The sequence below is a fragment of the Pseudonaja textilis genome, chromosome 2 (genome assembly GCF_049901715.1).
Source record: "Pseudonaja textilis isolate UNSWEBS1 chromosome 2, rPseTex1.2, whole genome shotgun sequence".
Lineage (NCBI taxonomy): Eukaryota > Metazoa > Chordata > Lepidosauria > Squamata > Elapidae > Pseudonaja > Pseudonaja textilis.
The window spans coordinates 145,736,954-145,756,371 of NC_141991.1; the positions used below are offsets into that span (position 1 = coordinate 145,736,954).

The 19,418-nt window shown below is 43.7% G+C and overlaps 1 protein-coding gene across 1 annotated transcript; it reads right to left on the reverse strand.

The window, feature by feature from the left end:
- Window positions 1–2,828: 2,828 nt before the first annotated feature.
- On the reverse strand, window positions 2,829–13,813 carry TAFAZZIN (tafazzin, phospholipid-lysophospholipid transacylase). Its single transcript, XM_026711480.2, has 11 exons — window positions 13,428–13,813; window positions 11,102–11,256; window positions 10,139–10,267; window positions 8,270–8,315; window positions 8,066–8,151; window positions 6,164–6,244; window positions 5,966–6,007; window positions 5,823–5,885; window positions 4,221–4,273; window positions 4,007–4,084; window positions 2,829–3,467 (listed from the first exon to the last, which is right to left on the reverse strand). The coding sequence occupies exons 2-11, from the start codon at window positions 11,208–11,210 to the stop codon at window positions 3,366–3,368; spliced, it is 789 nt and encodes a 262-aa protein (XP_026567265.1). The 5' UTR covers window positions 11,211–11,256; window positions 13,428–13,813; the 3' UTR covers window positions 2,829–3,365.
- Window positions 13,814–19,418: the final 5,605 nt, after the last annotated feature.

Below are 19,418 nucleotides of genomic sequence, written 5' to 3' on the forward strand. Positions count from 1 at the left end.
GAATGGGATTTTGCAGTAAGCTTCCCCCTGGAGTGGGGTGGGAATGGAGATTTTGCAGTATCTCCCCGCCATGCCCACCAAGCCATGCCCACTAAGCCATGCCATGCCCACCAAACCACGCCCACAGAAACCGGTAGTAAACAAAGTTGAAACCCACCACTGGGGTGGGCGTGGCCAGAGTGTGACGCATCTGGCCCACGAGCCACGAGTTTGACATCCCTGACATAACAGTAAGAAAGGTCATAAATTGGGGCAAAACTCAACCGTCTAACTTAGCACAGAAGCTTTGGGCTCAATTGTGGCCATAGGTCAAAGACTACATGTATCTTAACATAGCTCAGAAGATTGCTGTCATGGAGGGATCCATGGAGGAAAGTTAGGATTGAAATGAATCAAGATCTGTGTTAGGACCTTTGAACAACATTGTAATGTTCTGTATATTGGACATTTATTAAAAACACAGACTTTTCAAGGTCTCAAGCAAGAGAGAAATATGGTGTTTTGCATTATTCAGCAGCAATAGTCCAGGGATAGGAAGCATTGCTTTTTAGCTGCCACTAAGATTTTAATCCTTTTGGCACACATTGCAGGGTACTCTCTTAATTCCTTCACGTCTTAATTCATTTACATGTCTACTCTAGCAACTACTAATGGTTTTCCACATACCACACTTTCTGAACTTAATTCCCAGCCCAGAAGATCTTTTGCAAATCCTATTAAAATGAATGGAATTTGTACATAGATGGACAAGGTCTGGATGGGGGTGGAGGGAAATGGTCTTTTTTGTTCTGCAGTCACCAAAAGCTTATAGGTCGATTTACACAGATGTATCAAGTTGTGAGCTGTAATGTGAAGAATCCCAGATCATAATATACACCTCAGTGATGCTGAATTCCTGATATTATACTTGCAGTAATAATAGATTTACAAAATACTCAATGCCTGATGTCAGTTACGGAGAGACTGAATTTGTAAATGGAATAACAGTAATTAACTAGTATGATAGAAACCTTCAACAGGCATTACAAAGAAAGAGGGAGGAGACATTTCCTTCCCACTGTCCTTAATTAACAAAGCATACAATTTGATAAGAAGCCCTCCTCCCCTTATATAAATCCCACTCATTATATTCACAGGCCTTACCCGGGGCAGTTTTTCTCTGCTAGCTTGATTTCCACTCTATCACTCTAACCACACCCAACACCTGTTGCTTAAGGTTGTTTTACAGGGTTGTGCTTTTAAGCAGAAGTAGCAGTAAGCCTTTAAGATGATTCTTAATTGCCAATATTCTTGCATTGCTATCTGAGTCTCAGAGAGGAAGACACCATGTTACAGTGAATATTTTCTCAGTGCTCTATCGAATGTCCCCTAAAATATTGTACTGATCCAACTCCATTTTTTACGGTTTAATGGGGGCAATGGTCGAAGTTTTTAATTACATTTTATGTAAACTGACAGATTACCGTAACAGCTATGACTGTTCAGGATTTTATGAATATCTATTATTAATGGATAATTAGAGAGTTTGATATAGTGGTACAGGTAACCTTGAGCTAGTCTTGACTTCTGAAAAACTTTGCCAAGAAAACTGAAGGGACTTGTCCAAACGTTTCCCAAAATCAGACACAACTAAATGGGGAAAAAAGTCTCTAATTTTGTATTTTTTTCCTGACTTCAATGCCTAAAATCCACTCTGTCTCCATAGTCATGGTGCTTGTACTGTATGTACAGGGTTACATTCATATATCTGATTAAATTTAATCCAGATAAGTTCATGCCAACTTCTTTTGCTTGTTTTTAAAAGTGATGCCTTAACTGTTTTTCACAAGCTACGTATTTGGTGTACTAGTTGGAAAATGGAGGGTCTTTTCCTAGGTACTTCAATGTGAAACACATTCCTCCCTGCAGAAACCTGAATTATGTGCAGAAAACCTTAATCCCTGGTACTTCCGGAGCTTAACCCAGGCTGCAACAGGTCTGAATCAGTGGTGGTATTCAACTGGTTCTGCCCAGTTCTGGAAGCCAGTAGAAGCGATGAGCAGCGAAGACCGAACCAGTTTTCTCCACTGCTCTAATGGCTCTGCTGTTGGACCCACCTGCCCACCTGGGCTCCCATACTCACCATTATCCACTGAATTTGAAGTGCAGCTGTTTTGCGCAGCACAGAATAGTGCCGCGCGGCACCTGCTTAAGTGACCGAGAGATTGTGCAGGCTTGCAGGAAGCGAGGTAGAATGCCTCTGTACTAGGGGTGGGATTCTACCGGTTTGCACCTATACCGGTTGTTAACATTCTAAGCAGTTCAGAGAACCGGTTGTTAGAAGAAATTACTGGCCTAATCCTGTAAGGAAGGCAGGAAGGAAACATTCTGGTGTTGCTTACAGAAACTGCCTCTCCGTTAACCCTTATTACATTCTTGGCAAGACTAGACTTCCTGTCTCTGGACCTTCTCTGGAGTTTTTTTCCCCTCCTTTGCTGGTACTTTGCTTGTGTGGAGTGACCATTCAAATTTACAATGGCACTGAAAAAAGTGACTTATGACTGTTTTTCACACTTACGACTGTTGCAGCATCCCCACTGTCACAGAGGCCAGGCAAGGAGATGCGTGCCTCGTTGTGAGTGATATTGAGTTGGCCATGCCCACCCAGTCACATGATCACCAAGCCACGTCCACCAACTAAGCCATGCCCACAGAACCGGTTAAAAAATTTGAATCCCACCCCTGCGCCTGCACAAAGTGCACGTTTGGTGCACGGGTGCACACAAAGTGTGTGCACGCATGCAAAACGCGCCCACCAAAGCACACCCACTGAACCGGTGGCAACAATATTTGAATCCCACCACTGGTCTGATTCATTTATTGGTGGTGGTGGGGTTTTCAAGTATAAAACAATTTGCAAACCAAGAGTCTACAAAAAGAGGAAATGTAGAAAATGCACTATGTATTCCTCTAATGAGTGGAGCTATTTGCAAGAACAGGATGGAGATGGATTTCCCTCTCCCCCCCATTCCCTCCTCTTCCTGTTCTTGCATTACCAGCAGTTATCCCAACACCTCTAGGTTCTAGCAAGAGGGAACTACATACAATAGTCCATTGCAAGTCCCTCCCTTTGGGAGGCAGACACCAAAGCCAGTACAGTCAGGAGAGCATGAAGGTCAACAACAAGGTATTGGAGCTCTCATCCAACCTTCAGCATGCAATGCCACTCCATCTTCAACAGGGTGTGGATGGCAGGTGAAGAAATGAGAAAGTTTAACTTAAAAGCGACGAGTTAAAAGTAGTCTGTGCAAAGACATTTCTTGCCATAGACCACGATTGCATAATCCATGTTTCAGTAACAGATCTTCTGCTTAGTCTAGTCAACACTAGCCCTGTAGCTTGAAAGTCTGATGCAATCTCTCAGCCTGTTCCTTTAGGGTCTGGATCTCCTCCTGAACGAAATCAGTCAGGGCTTTGCGCATCTCCATCTACAAGCAGAAAGAGCCAAAATCAACAAAGCAACACAAGCAGACTTATAGTGATTGGTTCCACACACACCATCTTAAGTCATAAACAAAGCTTTGGCTTTGGTTTGGCTGTGTACACACATTCTGAGGAGCCCAACATACACAGACTACATTATGGCTCAGTATAAGCCAATGCCTTGCCACATTTTTTGCTAGAGCCCTAGTGCACAACTTTCCCCAATCTGGTGCTTGCCAGATAAAGGGTAGCAATCTAAGCATCCCCATCTAGCATGCTCATTGCATTGTCAAGAGTCCAATGTGAATCCTACTAAGGAGACCACAATAAAGTCAGCTCCAGCAATCTCTTCAGCGACTGGCATAAGATTTAAAGATAATTTCTGGGTTTTTTGGTTTTTTTTTAATGTAATGTCTTGAGCTTCCGTGAAAGCTTTTGTGGTTGTTGCCTGTGGACACCCATGCTTTCAACCTCTGCTGCATAATACTTGTCCTATCACCATCCATGGAGTGAAGTCCTCCCGATATTTTCACTCTGCACTCACCGCCGACTTGTTTTCTGCCCGCAGCCGTTCTAGCAATGGACGGACGCTGAATGGCTTCCCAATTAACACGGTAATTTTCTGTATGGAAGAAAATATCCTGTAATGACACTTTTCTAAGGAGGATTTCTAGATTCAGCGCTCTCCATTTTCACCATTTCTATGCCAATTGGAGCCTCTTCTCCCCATGTCTATCCTGCAACCCCAAACGCCTTACCTGTCCAGTTCGGGGCACGTAAGGGGGTGCATTGGGGAGTACATCATTCATTCCTAGGGGAATTGAAAGACAGAATATTTATTTTTGATCCAAGCCCTGATCCTTGCCAGGAATGTCAAATGACAACATAAAATTCCTACACATGTATATATATACATATGTATAATCTCAAAGAACCTGCAATTCTAAACCACCAGTAGAGGTACTCCTTGACTTATGACCATAACTAAGCCCAAAATTTATGTTGCTAAGTGAGAAATTTGTTAAGTGATTTTTGCCCCATTTTACAACCTCTCTTGTCATAGTTAAGGGACTCACTGCAGTTGTTAAGATGGTGCTTAAATGAATCTGGCTTCCCCATTGACTTTGCTTGTCAGAAAGTCACAAAAGGGGCCACATGACCTTGGGACACAGCAACAGTCATAAATATGAGTCAGTTGCCAAGCATCTGAGTTTTGATCACCTGTCTGTGAGGATGCTGCAAAGGTCAGAAGTGTGAAAAACAGTCATAAGGCACTTTTTTCAGCACCATTGTAACTTTGAATGGTTATTAAAGGAACTGTTGTAAGTTGAGGACTACTGTATTCCATGTTCTTAATGCAGCCAGTTTATATAGGTATATATGCTGTCCAAGCTGCAGCCAGCAGGCAACAGAAGCATCCTAGTATTCTTATCCTCTAAGCCCGTGATGGCGAACCTATGGCATGCATGCCACAAGTGGCACGCAGAGACATTTGTGCTGGCACGCCAACCGCAGGCAAACTTACCTCACTGCACAGGCACGTGCCTCACAGTTGATTTTTTTTTTTCCGGTTGGTTTGAGGCCTTTTTTGGACTCCCAGAGGCTTAGGAAAAAGCCTCTGCAAGGCTTTTCAGGACGAATTATAGGCCCGTTTTGTCACTTCTGGTATTACAGGAAGTGACAAAACGGACCTATAATTTATCCTGAAAAGCCTTGCAGAGGCTTTTTCCTAAGCCTCTGGGAGGCCGAAAAAGGCCTCAAACCAGCCCAAAAAATCAGCTGTGAGGCACACTGCAGGTAAGAGGGTGGCGGCGGTGGGATTGCATGCGCATGCACAAGGGGTGTAGGGAAGGGGTGTGCATTGTGTTCTGGATGCTGGCACGTGAGTTGCGCGCACGCAATTTTTGGCACAGAAGCCCAAAAAGGTTAGCCACCACTGCTCTAAGCCAAGGGTATCAAACTCACGTCACAGCAGCATCACGTGACATATCGGGACTTTCCCCCCCTTCACTAAACCAGGTATGGGTGTGGCCAGTGCGTGATGCATCCGGTCTGTGGGCTGGGGGTTTGACAGCCCTGCTTTAAGCCATCACAAATTACTTCATCAGGTGGTTAACTGACTTGTGAGTTCCTGCCAAGCTTTCTTGAGCACATCTGTTTCGCTTGCAAGACTGTGATAATCCTGAATGAGAAGAGCCACCTCTTCTAATAATAGTCTTCCTACACAGGCGTTAACAGGATTAATAAGGTTGGGGAGAATTATCTCACATTTATTATGGCAACTATAATTTGTAGCCACTGTGAGAATTTTACTTCCCCTTCTCTCCACCTCACCCCACACTTTTGATTTGAGGCCTCACCTATATGCCACAGTGGCAGTATAATGGGGTGCAGACGGCACTCAGCCAGGAGACGGCCAATACCTGGAAGAAAGAAAAAGAAGCAAAATTAAAGGTGACAGAGATACACCAGAATGCGCCTCACTCCTTAGAAAAATACTTACCCCATTTGAAGCGCATGAACTCCTGGGTCATGTTCACTTTACCTGCAAAAGAAAGATGGGAAAAATGTGGAGCAATTGGGTGCACTGCAAGTCCCCCAGTGAGTCTGGCAGTCCAGGTATGACAGCAAGGTGCTATGAAAGGCATCTGTGCCTTCTAACCCCCAGCAACGTCCCAGGACAGCTTTCAGCTACTGTTACCTTCTGGGAACATGTGCACCCAGTCACCACAGTTGAGCTTTTCTAATATATAGTCCATGCCTTTCTGGTAGACTCCGTCTCCTGTGTAAAGAAGGAACAACGTCAAGCTCTTCTATCTCACATGCAAACATTTACACTCGTAGGAGGCTACTAAAGCAGAGGTGGTAGTCAGCAAGTTCTGACCAGTTCTGGAGAACCGGTGGCGGAAATTTTGAGTAGTTCGGAATACCACCTCTGACTGGCCCTGCCCCCATCTATTCTCTGCCTCCCGAGTCCCAGCCAATCGGCTGGGTCTAATTTTGTTGCCCTACACAGGAGAATGGAGCTGGAAAGCAGGTTAGTGGGGTGGGGAGGGAATGGAATTTTGCAGTAACCTTCCCCTGGACGGGGGTGGGAATGGAGATTTTACAATATCCTTCCACTGCCATGCCCACCAGGCCACGCCCATAGAACTGGTAGTAAAAATTTTTTGAATCCCACCACTGTCCTAAAGCATATAACCTCAGCCACACTACTTGCCATCCCTCCCTAAGAAAAAAGACAAGTATCTGTAAGATTTTTATTCAGAGAGAGCCTTTTTCCATCTGTAAAGCAACCGGCAATTTTTAGTGGATCTACTCAGCAACAGCAAGATAGTTAGGCTTCTGGGGGGAAATGACAAATTACGCTGCAAAAGTATATTTTAAGAGAAAGATAAGTTACTAAAATGGGTTATACTTGCTATGAAGTTACAAAGTCATTTCTTCATGTATGTTTCTTTTGTTACTACTTTTTATTTTTTATTTTATTTTTCTTTTCTGCATCTTCTATTTTTTAATTGGTATCGATTTTTTATTGTAGTTGTAATTTTAATAAAGATACTATTTAAAACATTATGTCTCTTATTATTTTTATAGAAATGTGACACTGGGAAATAAAAGTCCAAAGACCTCTTGCTGCCTCAATATTTAGTGAGGATCTCAAGATGGAAAATTACGTTTCAGTTTGTTTCAGGCACTTCTGTCCTTGGTCCTGATATCATCTCCAGTTGCATCCCAAGAGCTGCTTGCCTTGGTTAACGAATCCTACAAAAGAGTCCCATGATTCTAATGCACACTCTTTGAAGTGATATTTCTATGGAAAATAGGGTAATTGGTTCTAGCTTGATAGAAATAGGCAATGGAATATTTAAACATAAAAGTTTATATGCATAAATGTTTATATGTATATGTAAATATTACAATAATTTTAACATGAGTTAAATTCAATTTTTAAATCAATCAAATCAAGCAACACTAGCAATAAACCTTGTTCTCCTTATTTTTTTTTTCTTTTACTCTCTTAAATAAACTTAAAAAAATTTTTTCTGAATGGCTACTCTGCCAAGGGGAATGCATTTTTATTGCAATCTTTAATCCATGCGTTGATTGCAATCCTTACTCTATACATCCATGTTCTGTTTCAGTGGTTGTCAAATCACAAAAAGCTGGTACTTTACTTTTTCCTTTTATTTCCCCTTTGTCTTTTATAATATTGCACAGTCTAAATTCAGCCATTCCAACATCTCACCCTATTTTTACCATTGCTATAGCCACGTTTGTGCCATTCAGTTGGATGAAATTTTTGCTCCAATGTAATAATGAGCATCGTCTTTTTTGAATGTGTATTATTTTCTCTATGGAATCTTTCTTTTCTCTATTTTGCACACATGAAATATAGCCGTGTCTAAAATCCCAACTGCAACTGTGCATGCACTACCTTCAATAGCAGACACTCTAGTCTCCCATTAACTGAACTTTGGGTGGCATTAAACATGATCTGCGTTCAATTTTACAATTAGTGCTGAAGTGAATATTGCATTTTTTGAATTCACATTAATCGTGATCTGCCTGTATTCCTCTATCAAGTAAACCAGCTACATACCCCGACAGACAGGAACACATCTCCCAAGGCTAAAGAAATGAGAATGCAGCTCCTTGGTGAAGCAGATATCTGCAGCTGTTGGAGTCCTAAGAGAGCCATAAAAAATATGTCATGGTACTGACATATGTTCACCAAACCCATACAACAGGGACTGAATGGGACCCCTTATTTTTCCAGGGAAAGCCACTCTTCCTCATGATTTACCACCGCATCTTCTGCAAGTTCCAGACGTGTCGTAATCTCAGGATACCTGTAGAAGACACAACATTAATGGGACCAATCCAAACCCATTTCTAGCAAACAGAAAAATAAATGGAGGCATAAAAATATCAGGTGATGTGGGAAAGCTGTTGAAGTAGCTTTGCAGTTGCAGAGAAGAGCCAGTGTTTGATGTCACTGGTTTGATTTAACATGAAAAGGTGGGTAAATTCTTGTTTTTAAAACAAGAAGGAATTTTTCATCTGATTACTTTTGAGTGCAATGTTGTGTAGTATGTTATAATCTATTCCATCTTTTTATATGTAACTCAATAAAGCAAGCACACCCTAATACTTTGGCCTTGTATTTTTCCTACAGCAATGATCCTGTAACTGGCCTGCAGTTTACTCAGTCAACTTTCATATCTAAAGGAAAACTAGAACTGGCAATTTCCTGGTTTCTCGACTAGCACCCTACCCACTACTCCAAACTGACTCTCTTATGCCTCACATTTGGTGGTATTGCAGCATTGTTAGTATTTCATTTTTAAAAGTGGACTTGTAATAAAAAATACCCTCAATGAGATTCCAGTTTTAACTCCTAGGTGATTGCCCACCTTAGAAAAGTAAAAGTTGTATTTATTATTCAAACAGGTTGGGATGTTGAAAGCATAGAAGCTTTAACCACACTGAACTTTCTTGAAAGAAAGATGCTTCTGTGAATAATCAAAGTGGGCCTGAACTTATTACAAGCAGTAACAAATTAAACGAGTACCATGGACTCATCATTTTATTTGATCATGATTTGTAAAAAAAGAGGCAGATCGATAAAGATAAATACAGATATATATGAATACTGTTAGATATTGTTTGAGGCAATGAGCAGGAGTGTGAAGATATTTTTGAGAAAGGAATGCAAGAGCCATGTCAACTTTCCTGGGAAAGATAAAAAAATATTGAGAAAGAAAGTTAACATAAATCTGCCTTGATTTTGTTTGGTATAAAATGGGGAAGAAGGATATTGTGGCAAGCTTTCACAATACCCTAGAGTTTCATAGTCCAAGTTTCCTGACCTAGCTCAACTTGAAGGGCTGACAGACAATAACAATTGATTAAGTGACTTAAATATGAGGTCTATTATAGTGTTTTTACCGACTGAGTGTTTGATGTATTAGGCAATGTATCAGAGAAAAATTTGAAAGACAGAAATAACTGAAACCAAATAAACTCTTTAAATGTGCTTTTGTTTCACAGCCCTTGTGAACATTGCCTGATTCAAGATCATACGCACTGGAGACCCTCAACTGCCTTCTTGCTGCAAAAATAGCAAAACAGAGTAATAAACTTACTCAGAAGTTGGAAATGATTAAATATTTGACCAAATAGGATCCATTAATTACCATACTACTTCCTTTCTCATTTGCTTTTGGCCAAACCCTGAACCATCTGTTTCTAAAAAATTAACAATGTAAGCTCCAGATGTCTGCAATTCCCTCATTTCCTTTCTCCTCTTTCCTTTTTTTCATGTAAAACAATGCATGCCTCACCCCATCTGTTTCAGTGCATCCATAAATCATCCTTGCCTGTATTAATAATGTCACCATTGTTGCTGTTATTGCTAGATGAATTATAATAATCTATATATGATTAACTGTCATAGCAATATTATTTGCATGATAATTTTAAGGCTACAGGCTTATATCTTTAGCCCTTAATAACAGCAAATTAAAATACCTTAATGGAAGATCTGTGAAATGGGAGAAGCATTCCCTTTTGTTTGTTTGACTCCAAATCCTAAAAAAACAATGATCCAATGTCTCAAGGGGGGGGGAATGTTTTTCTCAAACTGGCAGCCCTTTCCTTTCTCATAGCGTACCCCAAAGATGTGGGTCATCCATGCAGGACTGATGGTTGCAGACAGTCAAGAGCGGGGTTCCTGGTTGGCGGTTTTCAATTAGCTCATAAAGAACTTCTTCATTATGGATATTCAGCTTGTTTACATATCCTGAACAAAGGGCAACAAAGCAACAATGTGAAAGGCAGCAAATACAACACTTTAGATAAAGCACTCAAATTGATGTTATTAATTCCACTTATAGAGTTTCCAGGATCTAATTCAGATTTGAACAGAGCAGACAGAATCAGGAATTTAGACTTCTGAATGTCTTGGGTGTTCAAAGAATTTATACATGTCTATCAAGGTTGACTCAGCCTTCCATCCTTCCGAGGTGGGTAAAATGAGGACCCAGATTGTTGGGGGCAATAGGATGACTCTGTAAACTGCTTAGAGAGGGCTTTAAAGCACTGCAAAGTGGTATATAAGTCTAAGTGCTATTGCTATCAAGGAGACCCAAGGTCATAAGCGAAAAGTTATAAACACATTCCAAAAGAAAGGAATGGAAATTATCTCTTCACAGTTGCCAAGAAAACTGCAAACAAACATCCTGGAGTTGAACCTGATCTGAAGAGACTCAAGTCAAGAATTTTGGTGGCTCTTGTTCTCAGACAAAACTGGCTATTGGAAAAGGCAAGGCACATAAACCTATTGAATATGTTGATCAATCCATCTATTTTTTATCCACTCTCTTGTTTTTGCCCCCTGATCTCCTGGGGTTGCTAATCAATTTCCAGAGCTCAGAAAAATGGGACCTCTTCTCCAAAATCTGCACTATACACAGAAGAACTAAGGCATGTGAGACATGAGCTTTTTGCTGTTCGTAACATTCCAAGTACCCTCCCTGACAATGTGGCCAAGGAAGCCCCAAGTCACAGGTTGGCTTGATCAGTCAAGCATCTTTCAATCAGCCATTGGTCAAAACAGAGAAGAGATAATACTCACTGGTCCAGAAGCAGCTATAGGTACCCACTAATCCCATGATCACCCTGCTGGCTAAATTCCATGGCAGACTTGGGGCCTGAGGAAACGGCCATTTCACCTCCAGGGGCATCTTCCCATCCCTGGTGATCCTCTAAAGGCAATGCTGACAGCTGTCCCTGTGAATGGAGAGACAGCAGAGTGTTTTTCAGCCAATGATTTCCATTATATTTGTCAGCTAACAAACTTGTGCCCAATCCTTGCTCTGCTCAGAGGTTTCAGTCTCAACTTGCTACTGGCACCACACCCCTACAGGATCATCTTGCCCAAGGATTGCCACACAACATTAAAAAAAATTGCCCTGTATTGTGCAAGAAGTGGTACAGCCACAGAACAGAAAGCTGGACCAAAAACATCAAAGCCATCTCTCCAGAACCCTGTACAACAATTATAACACCTCAGATTGGCTTTTTTTCTATTTAAAATTAGTCATCAGAATTAAGCCAAACCACATAATTGAAAGATGCAACTGAAATATAATGGAATGCTTAATGCTAATACTGTATGACACATGGCCACATAGATATATGGCATTTAGAAGCTGATATTAATTATAATTACACCTCCAAGAAAACTATTAACAAAGCATGTCAGTGTCATAGATCCACCCCAACTCCAGAAGAACCAGTTTGGGGAATGAAATGAGGGGCTTATACTATTTTTTGGGAAATAAAAGGTTTTTGAATGCACATCACATGAAATTATATCAAGAACAACATCTGGGAGAAATAAGAAATAATTGGAGGTACAACAGACAATACTCTGGAGTAAACCCACATGTTTTTATTCATCTTTAGATTGGCTTTCCACAGCTTTAGAGATCTGACTCTTAATAATTTCAGGTGCAAGAAAAAACTCCCAATCTCATTTTCTTTCTACATTATCATAGCTTTCTCCTCAGTGTACCAAATATGAGCCTCAGTCTAAGTTACCTTCACAGATATTACTAGATACATAGGCTGCCTGTAGCTATTTTTTAACTTTATACTTTTATCATCATTATTTAGCATTTCCTTTTTTTGGACCAGAGTTAATTAGAATGTTTTCAAGATAGCAGAGAATTCAGGCAACTTCTTCAGTATTTCACTGGAGCAACAAGCCAAGTAAAAAGGTATCATTGCAACTTTTGCTCTGGTTGCTTGCATACAATTCATTCCATAGGAAAATACCCACATCCCAAAATATTACTGAGATACAGGAGAGGAAAAATGAAGAGATGCATAACTCTAAATAAAAGCTGATGGTCGGGTTTTTGCAGAAGAGAACCAGTTTATCTGAGCATCCATTTGGAATTTTGACAGCAGCAATCTTTCAAGGTTCCAAATCCCTTGTAAAGGTAAATACTGAATATGACAGGGGAAAGAGAATGTTGAAGTCATACTACTGCTTTATCCCCCACACACACACACACAGAGTCAATCCTGATTTTTTTCCCAGTAAGCCTGTCACTTCCTGCCCTTCTGAATCAACCAGCTGAAGCCACAATACATTTTTCCACCCAGATGCCATTTAACATCATCCGCATCTTCGCCTACTGAAATATAAAGCTTTTGGTCACCCTTCTTTCCCACGTTTCATAACAAGGCTACAGTAAAGTACTGCAGCAGAGAGCAACTCCATTTTCTTCTGCGATATGATTTTTTTTTAAAAGCTTGCATCTCCAGGTTGCCAAGTCACCACCCACCCCCTAACCAAATTCCATTTGATTTTTTACCCCTCCTTCAAAGCAATCCCTGTCTTATCCACCTGTTTCTTGGGTCTAGTCCTCCTTTTTCATCACTTCGCAAAGTCAGTGAACCACACTGAACCACAAAGAGCATCCAATTTAGATAGATAGATAGATAGATAGATAGATAGATAGATAGACAGACAGACAGACAGACAGACTACCTGCTTCTCCCACTCTACAAACCCTCCTCTGGGGTGTTTGCCACCTTGTCGATGCATTAGCGGCCTGCCACAAATTCAAGAGTCCACCTCTCCCATTGAACCTCCATCTGCTATGCAAGGGTTACAAACCACTGAAATACAATACAAGCTCCCACCCCCCAGAGATGGCAGGGGTCTCCAACCTTGGCAACTTTAAGCCTGGCGGACTTCAATTCCCAGAATTCCCGAGTTGAAGTCCTCACAGGCTTAAAATTGCCAAGGTTGGAGACCCCTGCCACAGACGACACTTCTATCCAAAAGTTCATCCCCAGATTACTGCACACGCCTTCTAATCGGATCGTCTCTTCTTTCCTTCCTCCTGACCCCCGCCTGGATCACCCGTCAAATCCCATTCACTCGCCTCCGCTTCCCCGATGCGCGTCCCCTCTCAGTCTCCTCTTCTTTCCTCCGGCGGTGAAGGAGACACGCGCAGCCCCAAGCTTTGCAACCTGTCTTCACGCGTCGCTATCTTCCCAATAGGACTTCCGAGGAAGGAACTCCATCAAGTATTCCCGGGCACGATCCCGTCCCCGCCCCCAGGCTGCTAGAAAAGGTTTTCCCGACTGACGCACTTTCGGAGGAGCCTGCGGAGATAGAGAAAAGGATAGAGGGGTAGAAAGTCTGAGTTTCCGGTCCAATATGTAATGGTTTTAAAAAAAAGAAAAAAGAAAAAAAAAGGTCCTCGCTTCATGGTTCTCTCTAGGCGAGCTGGAAAGGTTTTCGCTCTAGCTTCCTCATCTCTATGGTAAGCGCTCCAAGGACTGTCTTTTGGGAGCTGTGACTTGGAAAACGTTAGATCAATTTTTAGAGGAAGGGTTTTGTTTTATGACTAAAGAGCCGGGGAGTCCAACATTTTGAATAAATGCATGAAGAACTTGAGTTATTTGTAAAAAATAATAAAGACGGGATGCAAATAAATAAATTTAATTTAATAAATAAAATAAATTTAATAAATAAAAAGATCTCTAGATCATTCTCACCCAGCTATTTAATTTCCCCCCCATATTCTGATCTGAGCATTTGACTTACAGGACATCAAGTCTTTTTCGGCTCCTTGCGATCACATCGATTTTTCTCCAGGACGATCTGTCCCTAAACTGATCTTTCAGGTCCAATTTAATATTGCATCCAGTTTAATATATGTTTATGCCATTTCAGGTTGCAATATTATATACACTTATTATTTGGAAGGACGACGAGTGAAATCAGTGGGTTGCCTTTGGGTAACAATGATAGAACTTGCACTCTATCGTGTATTCATGCAGTTGGCCACCGGTTGTGAGAACCTAAGGCCGTGTGTTTCCCCAAATTGGCAACTTGAAGACGTGTTGGGTCCAGAATTCCCCAGCTTAAACCTGACAAGTTTGGGAAACACTGATTAAGGCAGGGGTCTCCAACCTCAGCAACTTTAAAACTTGTGGACTTCTGTTAGATCGGGGAAGGAGAGACGCGAGACCAGCTTGACTTTCAGCTCTTTATTGAATGTATAGATCTGTAGAAGATCTTGGAGCCGCGGCAGTTCTTTATATAGGAACTGCTTGCGGCTCGCTGGCCAATGACAGCTCTTTGAATCTCCCGCAATCGGCCCGGCCAATCACGGTCGATTCTTAACGAGCCAATCTCTGCAGTTTGTTCAACCAATCACCTTGCGGCATGGTTAACCAATCGGTTTAGAGTATTTAGAGTATGTTAATATAGAACACCCCTCCCCTCTTGGTTCAGTCCTACATAACGTAGTCCCGTAGGTAGGCGGGGCTCTTTACGTGTCTACTTGACCTGCGCAGCTCAGTTGTTGCTTGGTCTTCAGCTGGTTTGGACGGGATCTTTGTCGCTCTCGTTCTTCTCGATGGAACTGCCTGAAAGGGTGAGTCAGGCCTCTCGCTGCAACTCCCACCCCGTCTACCAGGGTCGGTCAAGTTGTCGGCTCCGCTGCTCCCTTCTGGTCTTTCCAGGCTGGTTGAGCTGGCTTGGCTGCTCCTTCCAGGCAAGGCTTCGTGTTGGTAGTCCTCTGCTGGTTCTCTTCTGCTGAAGTCGCCTGCCAGTAAGTATTGCTGGTCTTTTCTGTTTATTGGGTTCGGTTGGGGTTGTTCGGTTGGTTGTTGTGTTCCGGGGAGATTTTCTCTTTCCTTTTGATTAATGTTTGGGGTTTCTCCCCCACGTCTAGTTTTTTTATTTATATCTATTTGTGGTGTTTGTGTGCTGTCCGTGTTATCGATGGTTGTTCTTGACCTTAATTGGTCAATGTGTCATTTCCAGTTTCTTCTGTCTTCTGTTTCCAGTCAGTATGATCGGGGACCTGTCACCTGGGTTATTTTTGCTGGTACCCAGAGAGGGTCCCTTGTAAAAATTTTTTGCATAAACCGTGTCTCCCGGAGTAAATGTGTGGTATTTACTCGATGAGTCTGGTAGTTTTTCAGGGTTGTATGTGGGGTGCAGCCTGTCTAGTTTTGATCTCAATTTTCTGTCCATTAGCAGCTCTGCTGGGCTTTTGTTTGTCATCGTGCTGGGCATTATGTGTTGTATCATGAGCATTTTATTGATTTTGTCATGTATGTTTCCGGTATCAATTTTTCTATTGCCTCTTTTGTGTATCTAATCATTCGTTCCGCCCACCCGTTCGCCGCCAGATGAGCGGGCACTGTCAAAGCATGTCGGATACCCCATTCGGCAATAAATTTTTCAAATGACAATGCCGTGAATTGCGGCCCGTTGTCTGACACTAGCAAGTCTGGTAGTCCATGGGTGGCAAACAGTTTAGTTAGTTTTTTGATAACGGCCTCCGTGGTGGTGGATTTCATGACGCTAACCTCTAGCCAGTTTGAGTAAGCATCGACCGTTATTAGAAATGTGTGTCCCTTTGTGGGTCTGGCAAAATCTATATGGACCCTAGACCACGCCCCCCTTGGTGTCTCCCATTCCAGTGTGGGTGCGGAGGGGGGATTTGGTCTGGATTTTTGGCATTTCCCACATGTTGCCACCCATGTTTCAATCTGTTTGTCCATCCCAAGCGTAACTCCTGGCCAGGGCTTTCATTTTGACTGTGCCGGGGTGCCCCTCATGCAGCATGGTTAACACTCTATTTTGTAATGTCTCTGAAACCACAACTCTGTCCCCCCACAGTATGCAACCCCTTTGTGTGAAAAGTTCAGTTTGTTGGTTCCGGAAGGGTTTAAACTGGTCACCCCCGTTGTTTTCCGGCCACCCTTTTCCCACCCAGTTCAAAATCCACGCCAGTTGCCTGTCTTTATTAGTCTCTTTGGCAATGTCTGACAGAGTCAGGGGTGGGTTGGGTAATGTCTCTATGTGTAGTGAGGATGTTGTGGGTGCTGGGTCGTCTTCCAGGTCCAGTAGAGGTGAGCAGCTCAGTGAGTCTGTGTGTGAGATGCTTTTTCCCGGTCGGTGTATTAAGGTGGTAATTGTAGGTGGCAAGGAACTCGAACCACCTTGTCGTTCTTGGCGACAAAATGTTTGGGGTGGCCTTGTTCCCTGCCAGTATTCCTAGTAGCGGTTTATGGTCAGTGATAAGGGAAAAAGTCCTACCGTATAGGTATTCGTGGAACTGCTTCACGCCGGTGATTGCTGCTAGCACCTCCTTGTCCAGCTGGCTATAATTCCTCTCTGCCTTGGACAATGTCTTTGAGAAAAATGTGATTGGTGCTTCTCTCCCATCTGGCAAAGTGTGGCTTAGGATGGCTCCGACACCAAAGGGTGAAGTGTCACAGGTCATGGTCAATGGTAGGGTTTCGCTGTACTGCATGAGGACTGTGTCTGATGTTAGCAGGTCTTTTATTTTTTGAAAGGCATTTTCTTCCCGCTTTCCCCAGGTCCAGGTGGCTGTTTTGTCCAGCAGCCTATGTAGGGGTTCCGCTGTTGTTGCCTTCTGTGGCAGGAAAACATTGTAAAAATTAATAAGTCCAAGGAAAGCCTGCAGCTCCGTTTTATTCTGAGGTCTAGGGGCTTCTTTGATGGCTTTAACCTTTTTTTCTGTGGGGTGGATTCCGTTTTTATCAACTAGGTACCCCAGGAATTCTACTTTTTCTGTGCATAGTTGGCACTTCTCTTTTCTAACTTTTATCCCTGTGTCTTTAAATTTTTGTAGGACCTCCCTTAGTCAGCTCTCCAATTGATTTTTCTTTTTTGCTGACACCAATACATCATCGAAGTATGGCACCACCCCTTTTATTCCTTGTAATGGTCTCTCCATTAGACTCTGGAACACCCCTGGTGCCACGGTGACTCCGAATTGGAGTCTTTTGCAAAGGAATGTCCCCCCGGTGGGTCATACTGGTTTGCACCTCAGCAGTCTCAGCGTCGACTGGCAGCTGCTGATATGCCTGTGCCAGATTGAGCTTTGCGAAGACTTTTCCTCCCCCCAATGAGTGTAGGAGGTACTGCACTACTGGAACAGGGTAAGCACTTTGCTGCAGCGCATGGTTGAGGGTGGCCTTGTAGTCACCACAGATCCTCATGGACCCGTCCGGTTTAATCGGGGTGACTATTGGGGTTTCCCATCGGGTGTGGTCTATTGGCTCTAGGACTCCTTGTGCGATGAGCTTGTCCAATTGCTCAGCAATTTTGGGTTTGAGCGTGAAGGGCACTCGCCGTGGCTTAAGGCGGATTGGGGCAGTGCTCGGGTTCAGGTTAAAAGAGATTGGGGACCCACGGTACTTGCCTAGTTCGCCATTGAAGACCTCCTGGAAATCCATCAAGAGTGTTTCCCCCCAGTTGGTTTCTGCGATGTGGTTGATGCCAGTCACCTCGATCCCCAATGGCGCGAACCACTCCAGTCCCAGCAGGCTTGGGCGGTCTTTATCCACAATAGTGAGTGGAAGCACCTCTGCATTCCCTTTGAAAACTACTTTAAAATGTCCAATCCCGACCACGGGAATCCAGTTACCCTGGTAATCTTTCAGGGTCAGTTTCTGGTTTTCTAATTTGCGTCTATGTATGGTGGGCACCAGATGCTTAATTGTATTCCACGAGACCATGGAGAGGTAGGATCCGGAATCCACCTCCATCTTGCACGGCTGATCCTCGATGCTTACTTCTACGTGCATTTTTCGGGCATCGATTGTGTTCGAGTGCTCGATGATGACCATCTGGTGGGTCTCTTCCTTATGCCGGGTCTCGCTGAACCGCTTGTTTCTTCCTTCTCGGCTCCACTGGCTCTCTGCATGTCAGTCTCTGGTCCTGGGGGGGGTGCCGTCTCGTCGCCTGGGGCTGTGGTTCCTCTTGTTCCGGCAGACTTTGGTGATGTGCCCCATTTGTCACAGTGCCGGCAAATGGCGTCTAGAAACCGGCACTCTGAACAGGGGTGGTCACCTCTGCACCTGGCACACTGGAACCCTGACTTACGACATCACTGCTCTCGCCGTCGCCGCTCTCGTTCTGCTTGCAGCCTGTGGATCTCCCCCCCTCTTCGTCTTCGGTCTTGGAGAAGGAGTTGATGTCCCCGTGGTGTGTGGTTGTGGCTTTGTGGCTTGCTTCCGGTTGCTTCCCCGGTGTTGGTGTCGTTTCTGCGGGTGCTGGACGGTCTATTGCGTTCATCTGTCTCATCTTGGCCGCTGACTGTTTCTCTGCCTCGGCTGTGGTTGCTTTGGCGATGGCCTCGGTGACTGAAATGTCCGCTTGGGCCATCAGCTGGCTCTGGAGTATGGGGTCCCTCAGCCCAAGGACCATGTGGTCTTGCAGAGCCTCGTCCATGTCAGAGAACCCGCACATACCCCCGAGGTTTCTTAGGGCCGCCACAAAATCGCCGATGCTTTTGCCCTCCTTCTGATTCCTTCTGTAAAACTCATGCCGCCTGATGAGGTTGGGCACGGCTGGGGCGTAGTGGTTCCGCAGCAGTCAGTCCAGGCCATCTCCTTCACGTCTTGGGGCTTGGCTAGCACTTTGGCCATTTTGAACACTGCGGGCCCGCAGTGTGTCAGGAACACAGCTCTCTTCCTCTGGTCGTTCGCATCTTTTAGGTTGTTGCTCTCGAGGAACATGAGGAATCGATCGATGTACGATTCCCAGTCCTCAGCCGCCTGATCGAAGGGTGTGGGTGGCGAGTTGCTGCCGGCCATCTCATCGGCTGTTCAGCGTTGATTTGCCATGTGCTCGGCTGGTCTCTTGTCTCAGTATCCCACCTTCGTCGCCAGTGTTAGATTGGACAAGGAGAGACGCGAGACCAGCTTGACTTTCAGCTCTTTATTGAATGTATAGATCTGTACAAGATCTTGGAGCCGCAGCAGTTCTTTATATAGGAACAGCTTGCGGCTCGCCAGCCAATGACAGCTCTTTGAATCTCCCGCGATCGGCCCAGCCAATCGCAGTCGATTCCTAATCAGTCAAGCTCTGTAGTTTGTTC